The following is a 23540-nucleotide window of genomic DNA, read 5'->3' as shown; positions in this document are numbered from 1 at the left end:
TATTTCCATATAACATTTTCCACAGCACTGCACATACCCAACATGCCAGGAAGGGACCAGATCACGGTTGAGAACAAGCACAAGCAGAGGAGCCCTGCTGTGCCTGTGCAGCTTGGAGCTGTAACACCACAAAAACACTCAGGTACTGAGTACTACAAACCAGCCCAGCCCAGCAGGAGACAGCAACTGATCCCATTCCTGAGCTGATATCCCAAACAGACACAGCACTGGACAAGCACAAGGTTCCAGCTGTGGGCCCTGTGCTGTTTGCTCCGTGCCCTTGTCACCTTGGCCAGCCCTGGGCAGGAGGGGCTGCAGGAAGGACAGAGGGGGCTGAGGGCAGCCCTTGCTCCCCCCTTGTACCTGCTCTGCCACCAAGGGACAGCAGAGATTCAGGTGTCCAGAGTGAAACTGGGGCTCTCTGGAGGGAGAAGCATGCTGGAAGGGGCTGTGCTAGGGTCTCTCTCCAGGGAGGGACAAGGGGAAGACAGGACAGGACCTGTGTGCTGCAGCAGGATGGGTGGGACCAGAGCCCAGCACCAGCCCCTTGCTCCAGAGGGGCCAGGTCTCCTGGGCAGTTGCAAGGGACAGCAAGCTCCCCAATTTCCCTCTCTGTGGTCCTTCACCTGGCTCTGTCCTCTGCTGAAAGGTTGACCAACACCCTCTTGCTACTTTGGGAGACATTTTTCCTTCAGCACCTCCAACACAGGTGAGCTATCACATTTATCAATACAAATGCAGAAAGCTTGCATGCACACAACAGGACAGGGAAAGCCACTGTGCTGTGAGACAGGTGCACACCACCTCCCTGAATTCCAATTCTGCCACTGCCAAATGCAGATAGAGTGGGTGCACTGTATGTGACACCAAGAGTCATGCCTGGAGTAATCCTGGCCAAAGAACACATACAAAGATTCATATAAGACATGATTTTATTCCAGTTTGCAGCACACTCTGGAGTTAACAAGGCCAGTGACAGCATCAATAACAAATACTCTCCCTCTAGAAATCTTTCTTTAACCTGAGTAATGTGGCTTTTTTTGTTGTGTGTTAATTTTTTATTTTCTTTTCAATCAAAACACTGGAAGGAGTAATTAAAAGTAATTGTTGATGGTATCATCCTAAGTGCTTACTGTGTTTCTTATCTGGCCAGCTCATGCCTTGGATTCCAAGAATAAATCACAAAGACAGCAGATACCACATATCACCACAGAAATGAGTTTAGCCTGGGAGAACAAATTAAGCAAAGATATAATCTAAAGCCCAGATCTCCCTCTGGAAATGATGTCTTGGTCTCTCTTGTTCACAGATGCTCTTTGCTCTCACAGAGCTCAAAGCAGAGCAGAAGAAGAGCTCTTGCCTGTTAAATGTTCTGGTGCACTTGTCCCATGCAGGGGGCACAGCACATCCCTGTCTCTGTCCCTGCAGGGCTCAGGGCACATCCCTGTCCCTGTCTCTGTCCCTGCAAGGCTCAGGGCACATCCCTGTCCCTGTCTCTGTCCCTGCAGGGCTCAGGGCACATCCCTGTCCCTGACTCTGTCCCTGCAAGGCTCAGGGCACATCCCTGTCCCTGACTCTGTCCCTGCAAGGCTCAGGGCACATCCCTGTCCCTGTCCCAGTCTCACAGAGCACCACAGGGCATGGGAAGAGTGCAGGCACAGCCTCACTCTGCACCCAGGGATGAGGAGGAGGAGGAGGAGGAGGAGATGTCCAGTGGCCACACAAGAGCCTGGCTGCCATGCCCTACTCCACAGAGCAGTGGGCACCAGGGAGCACCAGGGGGCAGGGGGCACAGGGAGCAGGGGGCACCAGGGGGCACAGGGAGCACCAGGGGGCAGGGGGCACAGGACTCCCCAGCTGCCTTGCCCCCCTGCCCTGGCAGAGCTGCTCCCTCCTGGGGCTGTGGCCCCAGTGCCAGGGCAGGGCCTGGAGTCCATGGAAGGCAATCCCAGCCCTTCTGCAGAGCTCTCCTGGCAAATAAGGGCACTGAGAGCAAACGATAAAACCCACCAGAAATGTCAGAGCCTCTTCCCTGCCCCCAGAGCTCTCCTTCCCCACTGTCCTTCTATCACACCTACAGCTTCTGCACACAATTCAGGGCTCCTTCACCAGCTCTGTTTTTCCTGGGCTTTACTGGCCATTGCAGCTCCTTCAGCCAAGATGTGAGGCAGGACTGAATGAGTCACAGCTAACACCAGGCTGATGAACACTGACTGGTCAACTGCAGCTTCCAGCTGAATGCATACAGCTGGAGGGGAAGCTGAGGAACGAGGAAAACACTGAGGTCCCCATAACAAAACTTGGCACAGATACTTCAGCATTAGTCAGGTATCAAAAATCTAGCCAAGCATTGGAAAGAGGAAATTAAAATTCACCAAACATTAAGTGGAAAATGTTCCCAGGCTCATAGCAATCCAAGCTAACACCTGTGGCAGGCAGCATTGGAACATGTATTTTCAAAGGGGTCTCTGTAATCTTGATATTTTTCTTACCAGAATTTTTAAATGCAAGACAATTCTACTTTTTTTGCTCCCAACTCTTCTGGTACAAAATTGTCCTAAGCAGGAGTAATGCAAATTGCTCAAGCAGGGAAGGGAAAGGCAATTTCACCAGAGGGCACATTGCCCTTTCCTATAGCATACTTTTCTTCCTCACTCCCCTGCACTCCCCAGAGCCCTTGCAAGAAACAATTCTTCCCTTTAGCTCTCTAGCAGGTCTCCTGCTGCTGGGGAAAGCTGGGGCACTTTCCATCAGCAACTGCAATGCTTCCTGCAGGAAGCAGCATGGCAGCTCTGCACCCCAGAGGCATCAACTGCCCAAACTCACATTTGCATTCCTGGGCCTTCCCAGGTTGGATATCCCCAACCTAGCAGAGCCCTCCAGCAAGCAGCAGCAATAAGGCAGCCCCAAACTGAGCATGCAGCAATAGCAGAGGGTGAATGATTCCATCACCACGAGACCAGCTCCGTGCTAACCAATTTTACATGACGCTTGAGAAAAACAAGTCCCTTCCTAGGCAGAGTGGAATAGGAACCCACAGTCTTCAGTTCAGTGACAAAAGCCACCCAAGAACATTTCAGGGCCATGGCACTGAGCTGAACAAGAGCATGAGTCACTTGGTGAACCCAGGCCCAGCCTAGGCTGGCAGACACGTGTGCTCAGCTTCCCAGCTGCCCCACTGAGCCAAACCTGGGATTATGGAATGGAGCCCAGCTCCAGCTCCCCTTCAGAGCTACACATGCATGCAGGCCCTGTGAATAACTGCTCTTCTCATCTAACATCAGGGGTTTTTGCAGTATTTCAGGATACAGAGCAGGCACAACAGCACTAACTGGCAGTCCAAGCTTGGTGCAGGGGCTGCCACGATGCTGAGGCCTCTCACTGCTGCCACTGACAAGGAGTGGGAGCTTCTGGACCTCAAGCACTTTCAGAACCTGCTCAAACCTTGTGCAGGATTTATCCCCATAGGCAGCTGCCCAAAGCTTTCTGTCACTGACACCTCTGAGCCCAAAGCTGTACTTTGGCCCCTCATGTGCCATTTGAAGACTGAGGCATACATTGCCATCACTCACTTGGCCTTTGCAGGAAACAATCTTTTCTCCACCTTATGCCATTCCATTCTGATCCAGCTGAAACTAAGACCTCAGTAAAGTTCAGAGGCAAGAGAAAACAGATTTGTTTGAAAGCCAAGTTTTGAGCTGTAGTTAGCTTTTTGGTTTTTTTTCATAGTGACTTCAGAAAATGACATAGACTGGATGGTTTTGGTGGCTGTTATCACAATGGCTAGATAATAGAATTTATAGCCTAGTTTGAGGTTTTTAATAATTCAAAACTGTTCATCTGCATAAGAGATTCCCAGAGAATTGCAGGGGGCTGGGGCTTGCTGCTGCCCCACACCCAGAACTGCAAGACAGAGTTCTCTCTCAGGGAAAAGATGTTCTGCACCTCAGATGTGACAGAAAGGAGCTCCACAGGTACAAATTCCATATTAAAGTGACGTGGTTTTGTACGACACTAATGTATTACACAACCACATAAATAACTGATACAGAGTACATCACTCATGATGACAGAGACAACACCACCATCCAGCCTTTCTCAACACCAGATCAGACTCCAGGAGCCATAAATATTGAGCTCTGAAAGAACTGCAGTAGCCTCAACCATTAGTGCCAGCAAACACACTGCCCTTGTGAAAGCTGTACTTAAATTGCAGATTACCTAACACACAAAATGAAGGATCTTGCTGAATTTTAAGGGCTTGCATCTTTTGCAGTCTTCTGCACAAAAGCAAGCAGTGTCATTATGAACAGTGCACTGTGCCTTCCTCTCCAGTCTGTCTTCCTCCAGGGGTTGCTCTCCTCCAGTGCCATCAAGCCAAGGGTTGCTCCACTGGGTGCCAATGCCAATGTGGACGTGCTGTGATGGGCAGGGTGCTGGGAACATCACAGAGGTGGGCAGGCCTGCATGGGGCAGGCAGAGCAGGCCTGCATGGGGCAGGCAGCCTCGCTGCCCTTCCCTCCTACCCTCCCACAGGAGCTCTCCTGGCGCTGCTGCCCCGCTGGGCACGGCTGCCCCAGCCCATGGGGAACCAGTGGCCTGCAGTCAGTGTCCTGTGCGTGGCTGTGCCAGCCATTTTGATACATACAGCTGATAAGCACTGAGGTATCATCAAGGAAATGGGATTAAAGCCAACAAACCCCTTCTTCCACACTGCTGCAGCGATTATTCAGCCTGAATTGCTGATGGACTCTATTAATCAATCTCTTTGGCTAATTGGGCATTACTCATGGCACAGCACAGCGCAGTGCTCACAGTGACAGAGCAGCGGAGGCGTTACAGGCTTCAGCTTCTCCAGCAGGTGTTTACATGTCGCTGGTCCTTGTGCAAGGGCTCCTTACAGGATGGCTGTCCCTCTGCAAACAAAGCAGCACCACTTCGGGCTCCTCCGGGGCTCACAAGTGCTACGTGCAGGCACGGAATCCTCATGGCTAGGAATCAAGGCTGATTAGTGCCACGGAGAGGTTGTGATTAAGCAGGTTGGCTCTGTTATCTCTGCCTTTCTCTTGTTTACCTGGGATCCAAAGCGCAAGGCACAAGTGATGACAGGAGGAGAGTGAGGGGAGCAGGGTGGGGAAGGAGCTGATGATTAAAAAACACGGGAGGAATACTCTGAGACACACAGTCACCGTAACAGCAGACAAGCAGACCAGAGGCAGACAACGACAAGCTGACCTGCTGATTTGTTGCCCAGTCCTGGAAAACCCCATGCACCACAGTCCTCCTTCAGTGAAATGCCAAAAGAAACATCAGCACCACGTTGACGATGATGAGGAAGAGCAGGATGACAAAGACCACAACCCGCTGGGTCTCCGGGTTCATGTTGCAGCGGAGGAAAGTGTGAAGCGCACTCCATTTGTGCCTGCTTCTGTCGGGGACCTTTGCCATAGCTTCAGCACAAAAAAAAAAAAAAAAAAAAAAAAAAAAAAAGAAAAAAAAAAGGAATAAAACAGCCTAAGTGCCTGCCAGGGCAGGATGGGGCAGAGGGCTGTGAACAAAAGCTGTCTGCCGCTGGCAGAAGCAGAAGTCCAAAAGCACGGCCGCAGCACGTGTGCCGAACGCCCCCTCAGCTCAGGGCCGGCTCGGCAGCAGATCCCCGGCGTTCCGCGTCCCCTGTGCCCACGGAGCCGTCGCCATCTCCGGCAGCAGGAGGACAGCGGGTTCCTTGCGGCGGAGCTCCGCAATCCGGCGGCGGTGTCGGCTTCCCAGAGAGCGGCGCCGCGATTCGCTGCGCTCCGTCTCCAGGATACACCGGGCCCTGGCAACGCGGGGCGAGCCGCCTGTGAGGAGCCTCTTAAGGAGGGTCAGCGCGGGATTAGCGAGGCTTCTCTAAATCCTCCCACCGCCCTCAGAGCGGGCCAGCAAGAGCCGAGTCCGGCCAGAAGGGAATGCCCGGCTCCGTGGGGCCGGCCCTGCTCAGGTGAGGGCACGGGCGGCTTCCCGCACACCTGAGCCAGCAACAGGTGCGGGTGTGGGGCGGGGGCGGGCAGCCGGGAGCCCCGCAGATCCAGCCCTGTCTCTGCCCGGGAGCCCCGCAGATCCGGCCCTGCCTCTGCCCGGGAGCCCCGCAGATCCAGCCCTGTCTCTGCCCGGGAGCCCCGCAGATCCAGCCCTGTCTCTGCCCGGCAGCCCCGCAGGAGCAGGTTCTGCTGGGCTCTGCCTTTTGCTTCCCGGCAGCATCCTGGAGCCAGAAAGTCTAAAGGACTTGGCTCCCTCTGCTAGTTCCTCCGTGGGCCTGAGTCACTGCAAATCTCCACATCTCCGCAATCAAAACCTCTATTCAGCTCTGCAGAGCCCTAAATGTTCTTTTATGAACTTAGCTTTTGCTGCTGGACTGCAGAGTTCACCGAGCACCAAGCTGCCCTGCCTCAGGTACACTCACGGATGGCCCAGCTAATACCTCCCGCCGAGCCTGGGCCAGGAACAGGGAACAGGAACAGGGGAAAAGGCATTCCTCCTTGGAAGGATCAGGGATAGATTATGGAGAGCACCCAGCACAGGCCCAGGACTGCACCTTGGGAATAATGCTGCCACTCAAAGAGAGTAAGAAGTGAGCACATCCCAGCCTCAAAGGCCTGGACACACACAGAGCCCTGCTGCACTCCCAGAAGCTGCTCAGTGACCAAGGCTTCAGGGAATGAGCTATTCAAGAGCCCCCCAGTCTAATATTAGATAAAATAGAAAACAAAATGCCTTTATTTTTCATCAAAATCAAGTCCACTGCAGCCCTTTTGTTTCCTCTAGCCAGCAAAGCAGAGCCCACCTCTTACTCCACAGCCAGCAGCAATCACTTCCCAGGAGAGGAGGAGGACTCAGAATTCAGATCCTTCATTGACAAGAGGCAGCTTCACATCTTCCAGTTCTCACTTACACCACACGTTCACCCTCGTGAAACTGAGCAATCCTGATACCAAAATGGGCTCAATGCAGACCTTGGATTTAGGGCTGGGTGAGACTGGAGCTGATGGAGGATGGAGCTATCCAGGAGGATGACTCTGCACTTTACACACACATTTCCAACATGGCCACACACATTCCCAGGAGCAGGAACAGAACACAAGGTCCCCCCCTAAACGCCCCAACTGCTGAACACCTCTGGTGGCCTCTATCTCTGGGAAGGGCCATGTGGGAGCAGCCACACAACCTGGGTACAAATGGAACACTCTCAGCTTCTCTCACAACTGAGAAACAAACTAACAAAAAAACCTAACTGTTTTTTCAGGGGTCAGCACATCAAAGCCTGTAGTGTTTCTTGGGGATCTGTACAGCTCCTGGAAAACAGCAGGTAAGATGTTTAAATGGGGAATGGTTTAAGAGTTATGGCTAGTGGTACTTTCCTTTAATTTTGGAGGTTTTTTCCCCAAATTGCACCAACCTCATCAGGGGCTATACAGAAAGGGCAGTCAAAACTTCCATTATCTCCTTGTGCTTCTGTCTTTCTTAGTCATAATAAAATCAAATCAATAATTATTTCAGTTTCTTGTTTCTGAACACAAAGATCTTGCAAATCTCCTTGTCTTTAGCCTAAATGTAGAACCAGGAGAATGATGTAAAGGATGAGGTCCTGCACTCTCCAAGCAGCTTCAAGACCTGCAGGAAAACCCCACAAACAGAGCAAACTGCTGGGATCCACCAGCTGCCCAAGTTCATTGTGCTTGAGGTTTTTGGCCTGCAGTGACTGATAACCAGCTTTAAAGCTGATAAGCTTTAAAAAACTATTTTTCTCTGCCATGTGCACCACAGCAGAACACTTCAAAGCTTGCAGACTTCAACTTCCTGAAAGTTCTTCAAGTCCACAGTTGACTTGCATCATTGCATTGTTCAACTCCTGGGTGTTCTGCAAATCTTGTCTGGCTTTGAAGGCTTTTTATGCCTGACTGAGTTTGGACATAAGCCACCAAGCAGGATTTGGGTGGGATGTAGATCTTCAGGAGAAGCTAATTATGGTGAATGGAGAGCATGATCACACCCACTTCTCTGAAACCTGCACAGCAAGTACTATCTTCTGTAAGCACTGAAAAGTGCAGTTACACTGAAAAGAAATGGATAAACTCCAGTGATTCAACAAGGCTGGCAGAGCTACACTGTTGGTATTGCAGGGTATGAGGTAGTTTCTAAAATCCATGATAGAATTCTCCTCTAGTCTCCTGGAATCTTTGCCACTTATGAACATGCTAAAACATTTGGAGGTGAAAGCACAGAAAGTTTGAAGATATATGAAAGGGGAAAGCAGTTCAGTTCTTGGACACTGCTCTGAGCCCCCCTGGAAAAAGAAGTCATGGCAGAAAAAAATTGCAGGGGGGAAAAAATTACAAAATTGTAGTGGAAGGTACATTTTCATCCAACTCTGTGGTACCTAAGAAACACCCCAAGCCCCAGCTATGTTCTTTGCTCTTCTGATGTGCAGACCCAAGTGCCCCCCTGCACTGCATTGCCTGGGCACAAATAGCACATTTGCCTATCTTGAAGCATTGCACAGTTAATGTTAAGTGGTGTTCACCCTTGGGACCCCTCAGTGAAGAGAAACGGGACAAGGACAAAAGCTGCAGAGTGACTCCAGCTGTGACCTGGCTTTTGTTTCCACCCCCACACAGGCAATCCCCTCCCGAGGTCTGGGGCAGAGACTCTGCACGGGGGAGTCACTTCCATGGTAACCCCAAGTGTTTGCACTGGGGGGGCTCTCCAGCTACTGCTGCACCCTGCTAAACATCATGTGGCATTTTTCCATCATGGAAATAAAGCCTCATTCTTACTCCTCACTGATCAGACATGCTTCTGTGGTACGTGGCACCAGCAAGGATGAAATAGCTGCAAGTTTTACCTCGTGGCTTGTAATACAGCAGGGCTCACTTTGTCTAACTATCACTGAGTGAGCATATTTCAAATAATTGTTGCACAATCTCCACTGGAATCTAATTTGCAATTGTAATAATTTCCTTTGACTCATTCTTCTAAGAGCCGTCCTCAGCCAGGACTGCACTTTGGGAATAATGCTGCCACTCAAAGAGAGTAAGAAGTGAGCACATCCCAGCCTCAAAGGCCTGGACACACACAGAGCCCTGCTGCACTCCCAGAAGCTGCTCAGTGACCAAGGCTTCAGGGAATGAGCTATTCAAGAGCCCCTCAGTCTAATATTAGATAAAATAGAGAACAAAAGACAAGCCTTCCTTTTTCACCAAAATGATGCTAAATATTGCCCAGTCCTTACTCATCACCATGCAGCACACAAGGCCTAAGCTTTTTGTCTGTGTACTCCTGGCCTCCTAAAAATCACACCTGCTTTAGGTGTGATTTTTAGGAGGCCAGGAGTACACAGACAAACCCAGTGTCTATCAGTGAAAAGGGTGTTTCAATATTATAACACTGTGTCATTCACATTCTCTGAAAAAATCCCTTCACCCAGGATTTTTCTCATGGGAAGCCGAGAAGCCTCAGAGAAAAGGAAAAAATTCTTATCTCATTTGCTTCTGCTGTGTTGTGCTCATGTGGAATGTGTTTGGAGATTGTTTACCCACAGGTGATTGTTCCAGTGGATTCTGCTGGGAGTTGTTTTCACTCTTTGGCCAATCAGGGCCAAGCTGTGTCAGGGCTCTGGAGAGAGTCAGGAGTTTTCATTATTATCTTTTTAGCCTTCAGTAAGTATCCTTTCTGTATTCTTTAGTATAGTATAGTATTCTTTAATATAATATCATATAATAAAGTAATAAATTAGCCTCTGAGAACATGGAGTCTGACCCATCATTCCTGCCTTCATTGGGACGTCCCAGCAAATACAATATAACAGCTGTACTGGGAACTGCAAGGCACACACACAGATGTGAAGAAATAAGATCAGCAATAAGCAGCACAGGTGTACCAACAGAACAGGGATAAATAACTGAGCAGAGAAGCAGTGAAGCTGGATCCATCATGCTGGAAAAGCAAAGAGCTCCTGTCCCACAGCAAGGCCACCAAGAGCAGTGCTGTGGGGGACCAGCCCCACCTTCAGCACCTTTCCCCTCTCTCCTGCTGAGCAGGCTTGGAAAGCAAAGCTCCAGGTAGAACACTGCACACCATGCTAGAGCACATTTCCAGGACTTCCTATTCTTGGCTTGTCACAAATAGGAATGTGCTTGCTACAAGTACAAGAACAACACAATTCAACTCCTCTTAAAGGCAAGGACACATTAGCATTGTAGGCACTAATAAACCATGCTCTGAATATCCACAGACAGAAAGAGAGCTCTTACTGGGTCATTTATCAACACTCTGCCTCCAACAAGGTGAAAAGGATATTATCTAAATATTAACAAAGACACAAGTGCTAGAAGTGAGCCTGGATTGGGCCCAGCTGACACACAGACAGCTCCTGCCCCTGCTCAGGGCAGAGCTCATGGACACACCAGGCAGGCAGCTCCAGGGTTTGCTGGCACTGTGAGTGTAAATCACAGCAAATGTGAACTCCTTTACAAGTTTCCCTAAGGGATTCCTAAAGAGGACACCTTCTGAGGCAGCTTTCCTCTCTCTTGTTGCACCACTGCAGGCACAGACACAAATGTGAATTCCCCTGTCCCTCTGGGTGGCATCACTGGCTGTTGGAATGCTGGGCATAAAGAACTGCAGAGGAAGAGAACACGTTCAGCAAATCCAGGAACATTTAATGTTGCAACAGCCACATTCACCTGGGTCCACAGGACTGAATCTTTTTCCCCCTTCAACTTCTCTTTGACATAAATCACCTAATTATTACTGCCCTTTCCATTACAGAGAACTGATGAAGAACTTCTTAGGGAAGAAGCTTCTGTTGATTTTAGTTTTTTTAATTGGGTGATAAAAATACTTCTATCTATAACACAGTGTGATGAACCATTTCAAATGCATATTTTAAAAAAGAATCCAGGCTGAGTGGATGTTCAGTGGATGACAGCTCAGCAGCTGAAAAGGCTGACAGTGAAATTGTGAGAGGGGCAAGCATTTGTACCTGCAAATCATCCCAAGGAAACCAAGTTTCCTTAACTCCCACAATCACACTTTTCTCAACATCCAAACTAAGCAGCTCTCAACCCTGCTATGGATTGTGTTAGCTCTCATAACACCCCCCAAAAGGACAGCATTCCCTTTGAGCCAGGGCCAGAAAACATCAGAATAAGTATAGCTTTTTCAGCTGCATATGAACATGTACTTCTAAAATGGAAAACAGTCTGTCAGAGTTTGCTTTGAATTTTTACAGTGTGTAACACTGTGTTACTAGAGCGCAGTTACTCCCACTGCATCTTCCTCTAGCTCTGCATGGTTTAAGCCCACTCAGCTTTTACAGCCAGTTCTTCCCTGGGCAGATTCTTCAGGCAGTGCTGCCAAAACTTTACAAGCTGTTCTTGTCCTGGAGTAGCACGACACACGAGATAACTCTGAATAGAAAGAAAATGGGCCTGACCATTTCCTTATGGAGTGCATAAATTAAAGCATGACCCCACTGGGATACTGCAAGAAAAGCAGCCATTCAGACTGGCCACCCCTGACTACAAGTAATTAAAAATTAAAAAAAAAAAAAAAGAAAAGAAAAAGAGACAATCTGCTTAGCATCCAGTCTTTTGCTTTCAGACATTACTAAATCTAGAAAATCTTCCAAATTCTCCTAAAGCAAGTTTTATTTTCAAGAGTAGCAACAGCAAGTGTTCACATGTTTGGAGCATCTGGGAATTACCAGCATGACCTGGAGCTCCAGTGCCAAGGTGTTGGTGCTGACACAACACATCCCACACCTCACCCTGGGAGCTGAGGAGGTGTGCTGGGCTGGAGCTGGGCATGCTTTGGGGATTTTGGGATGGCAGGGGAGGGATACAGACAGCAATGGCCTGGCAAACAAAACCAAGCATGTCAGGATAGATGTGGCAAAGCAAGGAACGAGCAGGGAGAAGCAAACACAGGCTGGCACAGGCCATGCAGTGGCCTAGGAAGGTGGATATTTTCAGTACAAATTGGACACAGAACAGAGGATATTGTAATAATGATGCTCTGAAATAAACACAGGCTGAATGGGATGTGTAGTAAGGCAGATGGAAAGAAAGGAAATGCTGCATCTTGGAGACCAGCAAGATCAAGAGCCTGAATGCAATATCTAGAAAGGGTCAGATAGAAAATGACCACACCACTCTTGTTACAGGGCAGAGGAACAGACATGCTGGCAATGACATCCTTAGTGATTGAAAGAGGAGGTGTTTGGGCTCCTGAAATTACTTGAATGCTTTTTGGTTTTGTGGTATCCTGGTTTTGAGCTGAAAATTTGACAGCCACAGAAAACACAGAATAACAAGGAATGGTCATTTGGGCACTATGTGGGCTGGAAGAGAGAAATAAGGGAAAAACAGGCAGAGAAATACCCCTAGAAAAGTCAAGGGAAGTAGAGAGGAAAGAGGCACAGGTAGAGTTGTGGGAGCTGAAGCAGGTGAGGTCAGAGGAAGCTGCAGGAAGCCAGTGAAACAGATCAAGTGGATGAGAGGGGATGAATCACAGGACAAGGTGAATATGGGAACATGGAGTAGAGGAAGATGCCTATGTACAAAGCTGGAAAAACATTAACAGACAACTCCTGTAAGAGTTTCTACAAGAGTGGCTGGAGAGGGGAGGGGAACAGGGCCAAGCTTTATTTTTCTGGTTGTTTTTAGACCACTAGTCCCCCTTCTTTCTGGCTGTACAGAGGTTTACAAGCAATGTAGTTTTGGGCTGTCTCAGATATCTGTTGAGCCCACACACTATAAAAATGACAAGTACAGTGCTCCTTTACCTGCCACCTTTAAAATAATGCATTTAGTTGCAGAGCAGTGTTCTGACCCTTCTCTTACTGCTCAGCATCCTAACCTCTCACAGAATACACCAGTCTTGAGGTGGTAGAAAATAGGGAAACTGCTTTCAAGTGACAGGTCTCTAAAGTTCTTCCAGGCTGGTCTGTAGTAACTGGGAGTCCTCCTTCATTGCCTTCTGATGTAAGTAAAGGAGCCACAGGAGGGCTGGGGAGAAGAATGAGGTCCAGAGATGAGAACAAGTTCCATGAGAATGAGGAAAGCCACAAGAGGATAGAAGATATACATAAGCTGTGTATAAGAATGAGGCTAGGCACTTCTATGTCCTACATGACAAAAAAGCAGGGCAGAAATTTTAATTGATCAAGCAGCCTTCTGAGGTGACATCTCCCCTGGTACCTCTGTTTTAGCCAGAAGGCTGACAAAATGCAGCAGAACAATACACCCTGAAGATCAAACCTTGATGGGCAGTTCTCCAAAAACTGCCCCAAAAATTAGTAAGAATCTAAGACACAGCTCAGAAGGAAACCGGGTGAGTGGTTGTTACAATAATCAGAAAGGTGAGTATGGGTTTTCAAGCCCCAGCAGTAAATGAACAAGGTGTCCCTCTGCTTTACTAGCAAAGCATGTTTAGGGACAGAGGAATGTGGAAAAAACAGGGCATTCAGCCTGTATTGGATAGCTCCCACACCCTGCCTCCATTTCATAAAACCTGTTGCCACAGAGACTTGCCAGGCAGTGGAACAGTCAGAAACAGGATCTTCTCTAGAGATCCCAGATAACATCAGCCAGAAGGAGAACTGCAAAAACAACCCCCACGGCACCTTTCTAGGTCACTGCTCCCTGTAACCCAAAACTTGAAGGGAGAAGCTGAGCTCGATGTCCCCTGAAGGCTGGGGACAGCCTGACCAGTGGCACAGGGGGTGTGGGACAGCCCCAGTGCTGGGGACAAAGGCTGAGGACAAAGGCTGCTCTGTTCCCTGCCCCCGGAGCCTTCCCGGGGGCACTGCAGGAACATTTCCTCCTTTGGCTGCAGGGGGAGGCTCAGTGACCTGGCTCTCCCAGGACACCCAGGAGGGCTGCCCCCAGGTGCCCCAGAGGGAGGGGAGCCTTCCCCAAGCCTCAGGAGGAGCAGGGCTGGCCCTTGAGCAGTTGGTTATTGTCGTTGATCTTTCTGCTTTCACCAGAATGGGAAAATAAAACTGCAAGGAATATGTCAGTGCCTTCACTCTGTTAAACCATGGCCAGACTTACTGCTAACTCAGCCTCCAACTTACCAAGTGTAGGACAGGGGGCCTTGGTCCCCTACTCAATGGGGAAGATCTCTTGAGGGATTATCAGTGCTCTTTGAAGGGTCAAAAGAGTCAGAAGGGATTTTATTTTTCTACCACTGGGAACAATTTTCTTTGGAGAGTTAGGAAAATTCTTTGCAGAGAAAAGCTGCTCCAAATCAGGGTTTGGAGAAGAGAACAAATCCAAGAAATGTTCTGATATCAAAACCATGCTGAGAGGAACCTGAGATAAGTATGGTATAAAATGAGAGATATTCACTTCCCTGTCTCCATGCAAACACTTAAGCCTGGAATAACCTCTGCAGTAAACTCTACACTACCCAGCATTCCTACTCTCTCACATTCCTTCTTTATCCCCTGCTCTCAGGAAATCTTTGTACTTCAATATCCACTTGGTTATTGCACTGTTATCCATCCCAGGTGTTTCTTGAACTGCTGAACTGGGGTAATGGACATCCCCACACCTATTTTTTAAAATAAAGACATTGGCAGAGCAAATTGTAACACCAGGATTCTGCAAAACAGACTTGTCTTTGCACACTGTCAGACTCCCGTTTCAAGCAGTGGTAACAGCAGTTTATTACACTTCTGAACTAAAATCTTTGTAGGGCTGCAAGTATCACAGTGCTTTTAATGCCCTTCCTCCCATAAAACAGCACTGGAGAGTTAGGGACCACGCCAAGATCCCTGAAAGCCAAACAAGGAGCTCCTGAGGACAGGGTAAATTCCTTCTTTGTATCAGAGAGAGGGCAGGTTGGAAAGGTTTCCACTTCACACATGGATGGTGAAATCACTCCCCTTCACCTGCACATTTCCTTGGCTCCATGGCACAGACCCTGATTAGGTGCAGGTGAGAGCCCTCAGCAGGCAGAACCATGAGGACCTCGAGGGGTTAGAGCCTGCCTTGTCCCACGGGAGAATTGAAGACCTCAGTGGCAGTGTGGGAAATGGCCCTCAGGAGCTGAAGGTGGCAGGCAGGAAGCCAAGACCTTCTGCAATGCAGCCCTTATCCCTACAGGACACAGTGCCACGGGTTAAAGGAGCCCTTTTAATGTGATGCCAAAGCATTTATCTTCAGAGTAAAGAGACCTCTTGTAAACACAACATATTGTCTTTAAGTGGTGGCGAGAATCAGAGAGAGCTCTGGGAGCCCATGGACACACTGGATGTAATACAGACAGTTTTTGAGGCGATTTGGCACAAGTTACTTCAGGAGTTAAAACATTCTTGGATCATTTTTTCTCCAAAGAGAATACTATTTGTGGAGCCAAGCCCCTCTTTCCACCCCAGTAACTGGGAACACATTTAATGCAGACAAAACCCAGACATTTTATGGAGTCCCCTAATACTCACAAGAGATCATTAACAAGTGTTAACAGACGCTGTTAGTCTTTACAATCTAATAGCTGGCAGGGCTGATGTAAGAGCTCCAAAGCCACTACACTGTCTCCAGTTATCTCCTCTGAATGACGTATTTAGCTCTGTTTTACAGCTGGGGATGAAAGTTTGGGCAGCCCCTCCCACTCTTCAAACAAGTCTGTGTGCATGTGGGGCACACCTGTGCCCACAAAGAGGTGAAAGCCAGGGCTGCCTCTCCTGATCTGCTGCTCCAGCTTGGCTCCTGGAAGGAGTCAGATTCCCTGAGAGACTGAGCCCATAACCCACTCACAGAATCACTGAGTTGGAAGAGACCTTCAAGGTCATGGAGTCCAACCCAGCCCCAACAGCTCAACTAAACCCTGGCACCCAGTGCCACATCCAGGCTTTGTTAAACACACCCAGGGATGGGGGCTCCACCCCCTTCTGGAATGGGCAGCCATTCCAGAACTTTATCACTCTTTCTGTGAAAAAATTTTTCCAGATATCCAACCTGTATTTCCTTTGGCACAGCTTGAGGCTGTGTCCTCTGGTTCTGTCAGTTGCTGCCTGGAGAAAGAGGTACATTCCCTACTGCACCTGTATCACTTGTCATATTTTCTGAAAAGTCTCCTTGCCAGGACTTCTTCTCCTGAGAAGCCTCAGAGAAAAATGAAAACAATAATTATCGGATTTGCTTCTCCTGTGTTTGGCTGCTTTGGAATGTGGTTGGAGATTGTTTATCCAACAGGTGGTTGTTTGGTTGGTTTAATGTGAATCGTTTTAACTTAATGACCAATCACGGTCCAGCTGTGTCAGACTCTGGAAAGAGTCACAAGATTCATTATTATCTTTTAGCCTTATGTAAGCATCCCTTCTGTATTCTTTAGTATAGTTTTAATATAGCATTCTTTAATATAATATAATATCATAAAATAATAAATTAGCCTTCTGAGAACATGGAGTCAGATTCACCCTTTCCTCCCCATGACGGGGGATCCCGAAAATACCACACACCTGCAGCACTGTCATACCACAGAGTTTGGGTTTGGGAGTTACAGTTCTAACAGCCCCCCATTATTCTTACTCAAAAACCAAGCTAAGCCTGGAGGTTCTTTATTCCTAATGTATATCAGATTCATTGGGGTGTTCAGAGAAAGCATGGTCCAGCAAAAAAGCCAAATATTTTCTAGAAATGCTTCCACATGGACTGAACTCCTGTGGAGTCTATGCACCAGATCCATGGTAGGGGAGCTACTTGCCCTCACCTCCCATGGCTGAGAACAAGCATTTGGATGGATGAGGGCTCACTGCACAACTGCAGGTGTGAAAGCACATCCCATTTCTCCCACCTTTCCAAAAAGCCTGACATTCACTCTCAAGACAGCCTTTCCTCAGTGCTGAGTGAGCTAGACTGGCTTCCATCACATTCTCTGCATCTTCAGCCTCTGAGGGAGGATCCCTTGCTCAGGGGATGCCCAAGTCCCAGTGCTGAGGAGGACTGAGAAAATGGCCCAGAGCAGCCCCAGCTGCCCATGGTAGAAGGCAGAAATATGGCTCTGGAAACCCCTGGGAGCACTTAGCTACTGATCCTGGTGTTTGATGAGACATAATTGCATAGAGCATTTGAATATACTGATTTCCTTTCAATCCATTGCAAAAAGCCCTCTGAAACAACCTTCAGAGTCTTCAGACCAGAAAACTCTAAAAACTAAATCCACCAGGCAGCAAAAGAAGTTACAATTCTGGCTCCGTACTCTGAACACTCACATTTAAGCCCTACACAAAGTTACACAAGCACTTGGGACCAAAAACCAGGATCCAGTAAAGATTTATGTCCTCAGGGGAACATTATTTCTTGTCCTTGACAGCACTGAGCTTTATACTGTATCCTGCAAATAAATCATATCTGCTGCTTCTGGAGCACAGCTGTCAGCCTTGGCTGCAGGAATATGTGGGACACAAAAGCAGGAATTGGGTCCTCCAGAAGGTAAAAAACCCAAAAAAACAACTCAATGGGTGCTGGCAGGTGTTTGTTAACTGGTCTCTGTTTGCTTTAGCAAAATACTTACATTAAGATACAAAAGTGATAATAAATCTCTTCTCCCGGATTACACAAGAATGTTATATATTGCTTCCATATCATCAATCATTCTGTTTTCAGTCTGGAAATCCGTGGTGACCACAAATTTTGCAATCTATTCTGCACTCTTTTAAAGAAAAGGAATGGCAATATTTTGTGGCACTATTTTAAAAGGTTTCTGTCTTATGAAATTTGCCTTCATATAGTACACAAGAGATTTCTATTAATTAGAATGAAGATAAATGCAGTGAAAAAGGCTATGAAGGATATTATTCATGTTTAACAAAATAAAAATCAGTTGTTCTGATTTCATCTGCATTAACATTTTATGAGTTTAGGGGTTTGATTTGGTTTTGCTGTTTTGTTTTGGTTTTTTCCTTTAAAAAGCCCCAACAGTTCATAAGCCTGTCTTGTTTAAAATTGGCTGGTCTGGGAGAAGCACTGGGTGAACCCAGCACAGATCAAAGAGCCCAGCACCAGAGCAATGTTTGAGAGACTCAGTGAGATGGAGAGAGTACTGCCACAGTGCCTGCTGCCCTGGGTGCATGGCAGCTGCTTTGTTTGTGCCACTTTGAACAACTTTTCTGGACTAATTACTTTGTTAAATCAGAAACATATATGATTGAACCAATTAGCTTAATTGCATCTTGTCAACAACCATGGGTTAGCTCAAACATCTGTAGGACACTATGATATTGTCACTCTAAAGCACAGGGCAGTAGTGGCTACGTGCCTTAGATAAAATCCTGGCCTGCTGAAGCAACGAATTGTGCCTTTTCACATACCAAATTCCAAACTTATCAGGCACAGAGCCATAAGAGATAAGGAAAAAATTGGGAGTTTGCTGTTATTTTTCTGAACACTTAGAGCTTTTCTTTCACAAGATGGGCACGGTGCTGTTCATGGAGGGCTGCAAGGCCAGGCTGAACTGCAACTGCATTTCTTGCAAAGCAGGAGCTGCATGGGCCCTGTGGTATTTTCAGGGTCCCGAGACGGAGGAGGAAATTGAGAATCTGACTCCATGTTCTTAGAAGGCTAATTTATTATTTTATTATAGTAAAGAATGCTATACTAAAACTTTACTAAAGAATAGAGAAAGGATACTTACAGAAGGCTAAAAGATAATAATGAAAAACTTGTGACTCTCTCTTCAGTGTCTGACACAGCCTGACCCTGATTGGTCATTAGTCAAAACAATTCACATGTTGGATAAACAATCTCCAAACCACATTCCAAATCAGCAAAACACAGGAGAAGCAAATGAGATACTATTGTTTTCCTTTTTCTTTGACGCTTCTCAGCTTCCTAGCAGGAGAATCCTGGGCAAAGAGGATTTTTCAGAAAATATGATGGTGACAGGCGCTCCCCACAGCAGGACACAACAAACCCTCAGAACACCTCAGATATTACCAAGCAAAGAGGTCCAAGCTTCCTCACCCAGGCCAAATACCTAGTGGGGAAAACTAGACAGCTTATTATCCATGGTCACTCCAGAGCCAGGTTTGTGTGTGCCTAATCCCTCCTGTTCCCCACTTCACACTGCATGTAACACATTGAATGAAGCTTGGAGCTGGATCTGTGCTATACATAACATTTATAGAAAACTGGAAGGACAGAATCACAAAGCATTTGCAGTACAGGTTTTCTCTTGCTGCATTTTCAGCCAGTGATATTCTGGATGCAATAAGATACAAGGACAGAGTCTTTATCTGGAGCAAACACAAAGTAAACTCTACCAAGTACAATCTGAACCCAAAAAATCTATTTTCCTGAGCATCACAAAAGCATTTGAAAGAATGTCAAACAGATGCCCCAAGAAAATTACTTCCCCTGCCTCTTTTCTCATCCCAAACCCTTATTATTACTTTTTGATTGATTTTTTTTGGCTCTTACACACTCTCATGCTGCTCTTCTTAGGTGGGCTCTATACAACCTTCCCAGCTTTCTTTCATCCCTCTAGTGTTCTCGCCAATAAATTATTCTAGTTTTATGAAAGGTTTCTTTTTTATTTCATAATCATTTTCTCTTGATCCAAAATGAGCTAAAACTCAGTGGCTGGGTGTTTTGTTCTTCAATGCAACACTTGGTCTGCCAACAGCCTTGAAAATGTATTTCAGCCTTCTCTGTTTATTTGAAAGCTGTTTCTTCCAAGAAGGCTAAGAATAATGTGGTTACCATAGTTTCCTTATCCACAACCAATAAAATGCAGCTTGGAATACAATAAAACAAAGCTGAGACTACTCACAAAATGTGACTGAATGAGTGAACACTGAAATCTTCACCCTACATCACTCCTAGCACCATGGAAAACACCCAGGGCTAATCAATAGCCACCTTTTGGTGCAGCAGGGAAGCTGAGGATAAAACTGTCCAACTACCAGATATTGAGATATTTCAATTCCAACACTTTGGATGTCTGCTGCTTTGGAATTCCCACCTCACAGATTCAGTGTTTCACTGCAGAGATTTTGTGCTTTTCTGTAATCTCTTGTTCTGGGAAGCTTTGCTGAGGCTCACTGAAACCAAGTGATGGATTAATTACTGCTAGGAACCAGTTGACAAAGTAAATAATGAACTGTTTGTTCTTACAGTTTTGTTGGCTCCTGAACAGGCAAGATTCTAGGGAACAAGCCAAAAATAATCTTTCCTCTTTCAAGTCAACTGGCCAACAAAACCCCACATACACTTCATAGATTATACAAATTACACCTGCTTTGGACACATCCATTTGCTTTCCTGATTACAAGTGAGGGGATTTTACTCTAATAAAAGGAACTTTTAAGAAATGAAAGAAAAGCAATTGTTCTCAATAAAGAAACACCCACCACATGCACAATGGTGAGACCTGCTGGCAAGTTTGTTTTTTTCCTGATTTAAAAATACTTCTAAAGGGAAGAGGGAAGGGAAGGGAAGGGAAGGGAAGGGAAGGGAAGGGAAGGGAAGGGAAGGGAAGGGAAGGGAAGGGAAGGGAAGGTACAGAGCATATCCTATTTGATGCAAGCACCTGAGTGGGAGGGAAGGAGAATCCTCCTCCCACAGACTCAGTGCATGCTTTGGGACTGACCCCTGTGGTGCCTGGGACTGTCATCAACACACCAGATAAACATGGAAGAACACAACTCAAGATTTTCTGGTGTTCTGCTCGTGTTTTCTTGCCAGTGACAACAGCCCAAGACTGCTGAGTTTAAATTAAAAAGCTCTGGCCATGGTTTGATAACCCCTGGATGTAAGCAATAGGAAAAGAAAATAAAGTAACTCCCTTCCTTAGCCCAGGCACCCAGGGCTGCAGGTGGGGATTCTGAGCAGTGGGAGCAGGAGAACTGCTGGAAGAGCATTTGCTGCTGTTGTTTCTGAGGAAAAGCTGTTACGCTCACTGTGCAGCTTTCTGGAGCTTTTTCAGACCCCAGGAACACCATCAGTGGGTGTATCAAACACACACACTGAGAGCCACACAGTTTCAGTTAGAAAAGGTATTGCACAAGAAAATATAATACTTCTTTCATCCCTGCCTTCTCATCTTGGGAAGGTCATGTGTAGGAATACACATGAGTAGAGGAAAGAGAGAAAAAGGTGTAGGAGTTCAAGAGATCACTCATGTGGTGAACATGCTCCCCTCTTTCATGTTCACCTCACAGAAAAAGCATTCTGGGTGTAGCAGGATGCCAGCTCTAATGCACATGATAAAAAATAGTACTTTTACAGAAAAAACATCTTAGATCTGTTAGTGTGGTGCTCATGGCATTGCTTAGACCAAGTAGTGCATTTTTAAACTGCTGATGTCATCTTAATCAGGATCAGCACTATAAAAGAAAATAGCTAAAAGACAGGTGTTGCAGTAAGGTAGAAAAATTATAAAAGAAAGGCCTCACAAAATCAGGCCTGCTCTGCTAAATGGATAGCTAGCCTGCCACTTCTTCTAAGCAAAGCCAGCACTTTACAAATTCCCATGTGAAAGCAATCCTGGTGTGAGCAGTTCCTTAACATAATCTATTCCTAGGTGAAAAACAACCAGCACCTACAGAAACATTAAATCCATCCCATGAGAAGCAGTGAAGAAAACATGTAAAGTATTTAAGAGTAGAGAGATTTGATGGACAAGTAAAATACCTTTTACTAATCAATAAAGTAAGAAACAAGAAAACTAGTAACCAACTGGAGTCACACACAAGGTCTATAAAACTGTATAAAAAGGAGTGAATACGTGAATAAAGAATAGGCTTTTTCCACCATGAAGAAAATGGAGTCTTTTGTGATTTATTTCCATAGACAGGTCTTTCACATCCCCAGAGCAAATATACTGGGGAGCAGGAAGAAACAGCAAAGACCAAACCTGTATCAAACTTTGCACCCTCCTTATCTATGAAAAAGAAACAGGTAGACCAGGGATTTTTCCAACATTTCTATTATGCTTTCAGTACAACACACTCCAAGTCTGAACTTGTTCAATGATGTTTTTAACAAGTTCATTAGTGTTTTTAAACTTCTTACTCAAAAACATCCAGGAGGAGAGGCCCTGTGGCTCTGCATTGCCTTGGAGACAGCACCTGGATGGACAGCCCAGCCCCTGCTGTCACCTGGCTGTAAACGGGGCCCACAGTAAATGACATTTAAAGCCCCATCTGCTGTGCCATGACCAGCTTGGCTCTGGTTACCAGAACCAGACCCAGCAGCTTGGCTGTGGTTACACAACCAGAACCAGGAGCCTGGCAGTGGTTACACAACCAGAACCAGACCCAGCAGCTTAGCTGTGGTTACACAACCAGAACGAGGAGCCTGGCTGTGGTTACACAGCCAGAACCAGGAGCCTGGCTGTGGCCAGCAGAACCAGAACCAGCAGCTTGGCTGTGGTTCCAGAACCAGATCCAGCATCTTGGCTGTGGTTCCAGAGCCAGAACCAGACCCAGCAGCCTGGCTGTGATTACCAGAACCAGCAGCCAGGCTGTGGTTCCAGAGCCAGACCCATCAGCCTGGCTGTGGTTCCAGAAGCAGACCCAGCAGCTTAGCTGTGGTTCCAGGGCCAGCAGCTTGGCTTTGGTTCCAGACCCAGATCCATCATCCTGCCCATGTTCCCTGACCCAGACCCATCATCCTGCCCATGTTCCCTGACCCAGACCCATCATCCTGCCCATGTTCCCAGAGCCAGCTCCAGCAGCCTGGCCACCTTCCCCGGCCAGCAGCCCCCTGCCCTCCCGCACAGGAGCGCACCCACCTCGTTGATGGCCAGCTGCTCGCCGCCGCCGCCGGGGTGGCCGTAGCTGTGGGCAGAGCTGCGGAAATCCTCGTACAGATCCTCCTCGCTGCCCACATCGTCCGTCAGGGCTGTCTTGTCCAGGCCTCCGTCAGTGATCACTGCAACAGCAAAATGCACACGTTGGCACACAGCACAGCATTCCAAAAACAATCAATATTAAAAAATATTTCTCTGCACCACCATATAGATAAAACCATTTTTTTTAATATAACACTTCTAAAATTTCATCTACATTTAATTCTATTTCTCTTCAATTACCACCAAAAATGTTTTTCATTTACAAAAGCAAAACATAACCTATTATTCCATCAAACATTAAAAGTAACCCATATAATTTTAAAAACTTACATTATTAACTCGTAATATTAAAATAATTACCCATATAAAACACACAAAAAATCATTTATCCATCAATATAAATCAAAATATAAAAATAACTTTAAACCTTAAAACTTCAAAAAAAAATTCAGTGCTGCCTAAGTAGCACTGAAACAGGATGGCACTTCTCTGGAGCAAGGGGCACCATAATGCAGCATAAAGTGGAAAAAGACAAGGAAACTAGAGAAAATTTGGGTCAGAATTCACCCTCATCCATACCTGTTCTTCAGAGAATTTTTCTCCACCCATGTTTAACCCCCATAAATGATTGTGTCTTTTTCTAGACTGGAAAATATGATTTAAAAAAAATTTGACAGCTGCTGCATGTTGCAAAGAAAAGA

The 23540-nt window shown here is 46.8% G+C and overlaps 1 protein-coding gene across 2 annotated transcripts in view; it reads right to left on the bottom strand.

The window, feature by feature from the left end:
* ARHGEF4 (Rho guanine nucleotide exchange factor 4) overlaps positions 1 to 23540 on the bottom strand; it is a 182498-nt gene that overhangs the window by 27919 nt on the left and 131039 nt on the right. Inside the window, exon 5 of one of the 2 annotated variants that reach the window (XM_005425522.2) lies at positions 22780 to 22919. In XM_005425522.2, coding sequence (XP_005425579.2) covers positions 22780 to 22919 — 140 coding nt within the window. Of the gene's footprint in view, positions 1 to 4221; positions 5939 to 22779; positions 22920 to 23540 lie in introns of those variants that run through there. The other variant, XM_031060690.1, reaches the window with a different exon arrangement.

Source organism: Geospiza fortis, unplaced genomic scaffold (genome assembly GCF_000277835.1).
Source record: "Geospiza fortis unplaced genomic scaffold, GeoFor_1.0 scaffold101, whole genome shotgun sequence".
In the NCBI taxonomy this organism is placed as follows: domain Eukaryota; kingdom Metazoa; phylum Chordata; class Aves; order Passeriformes; family Thraupidae; genus Geospiza; species Geospiza fortis.
The sequence above is the reverse complement of the archived record's forward strand: the minus strand, read 5'-3'. Positions and strand labels throughout refer to the sequence as shown.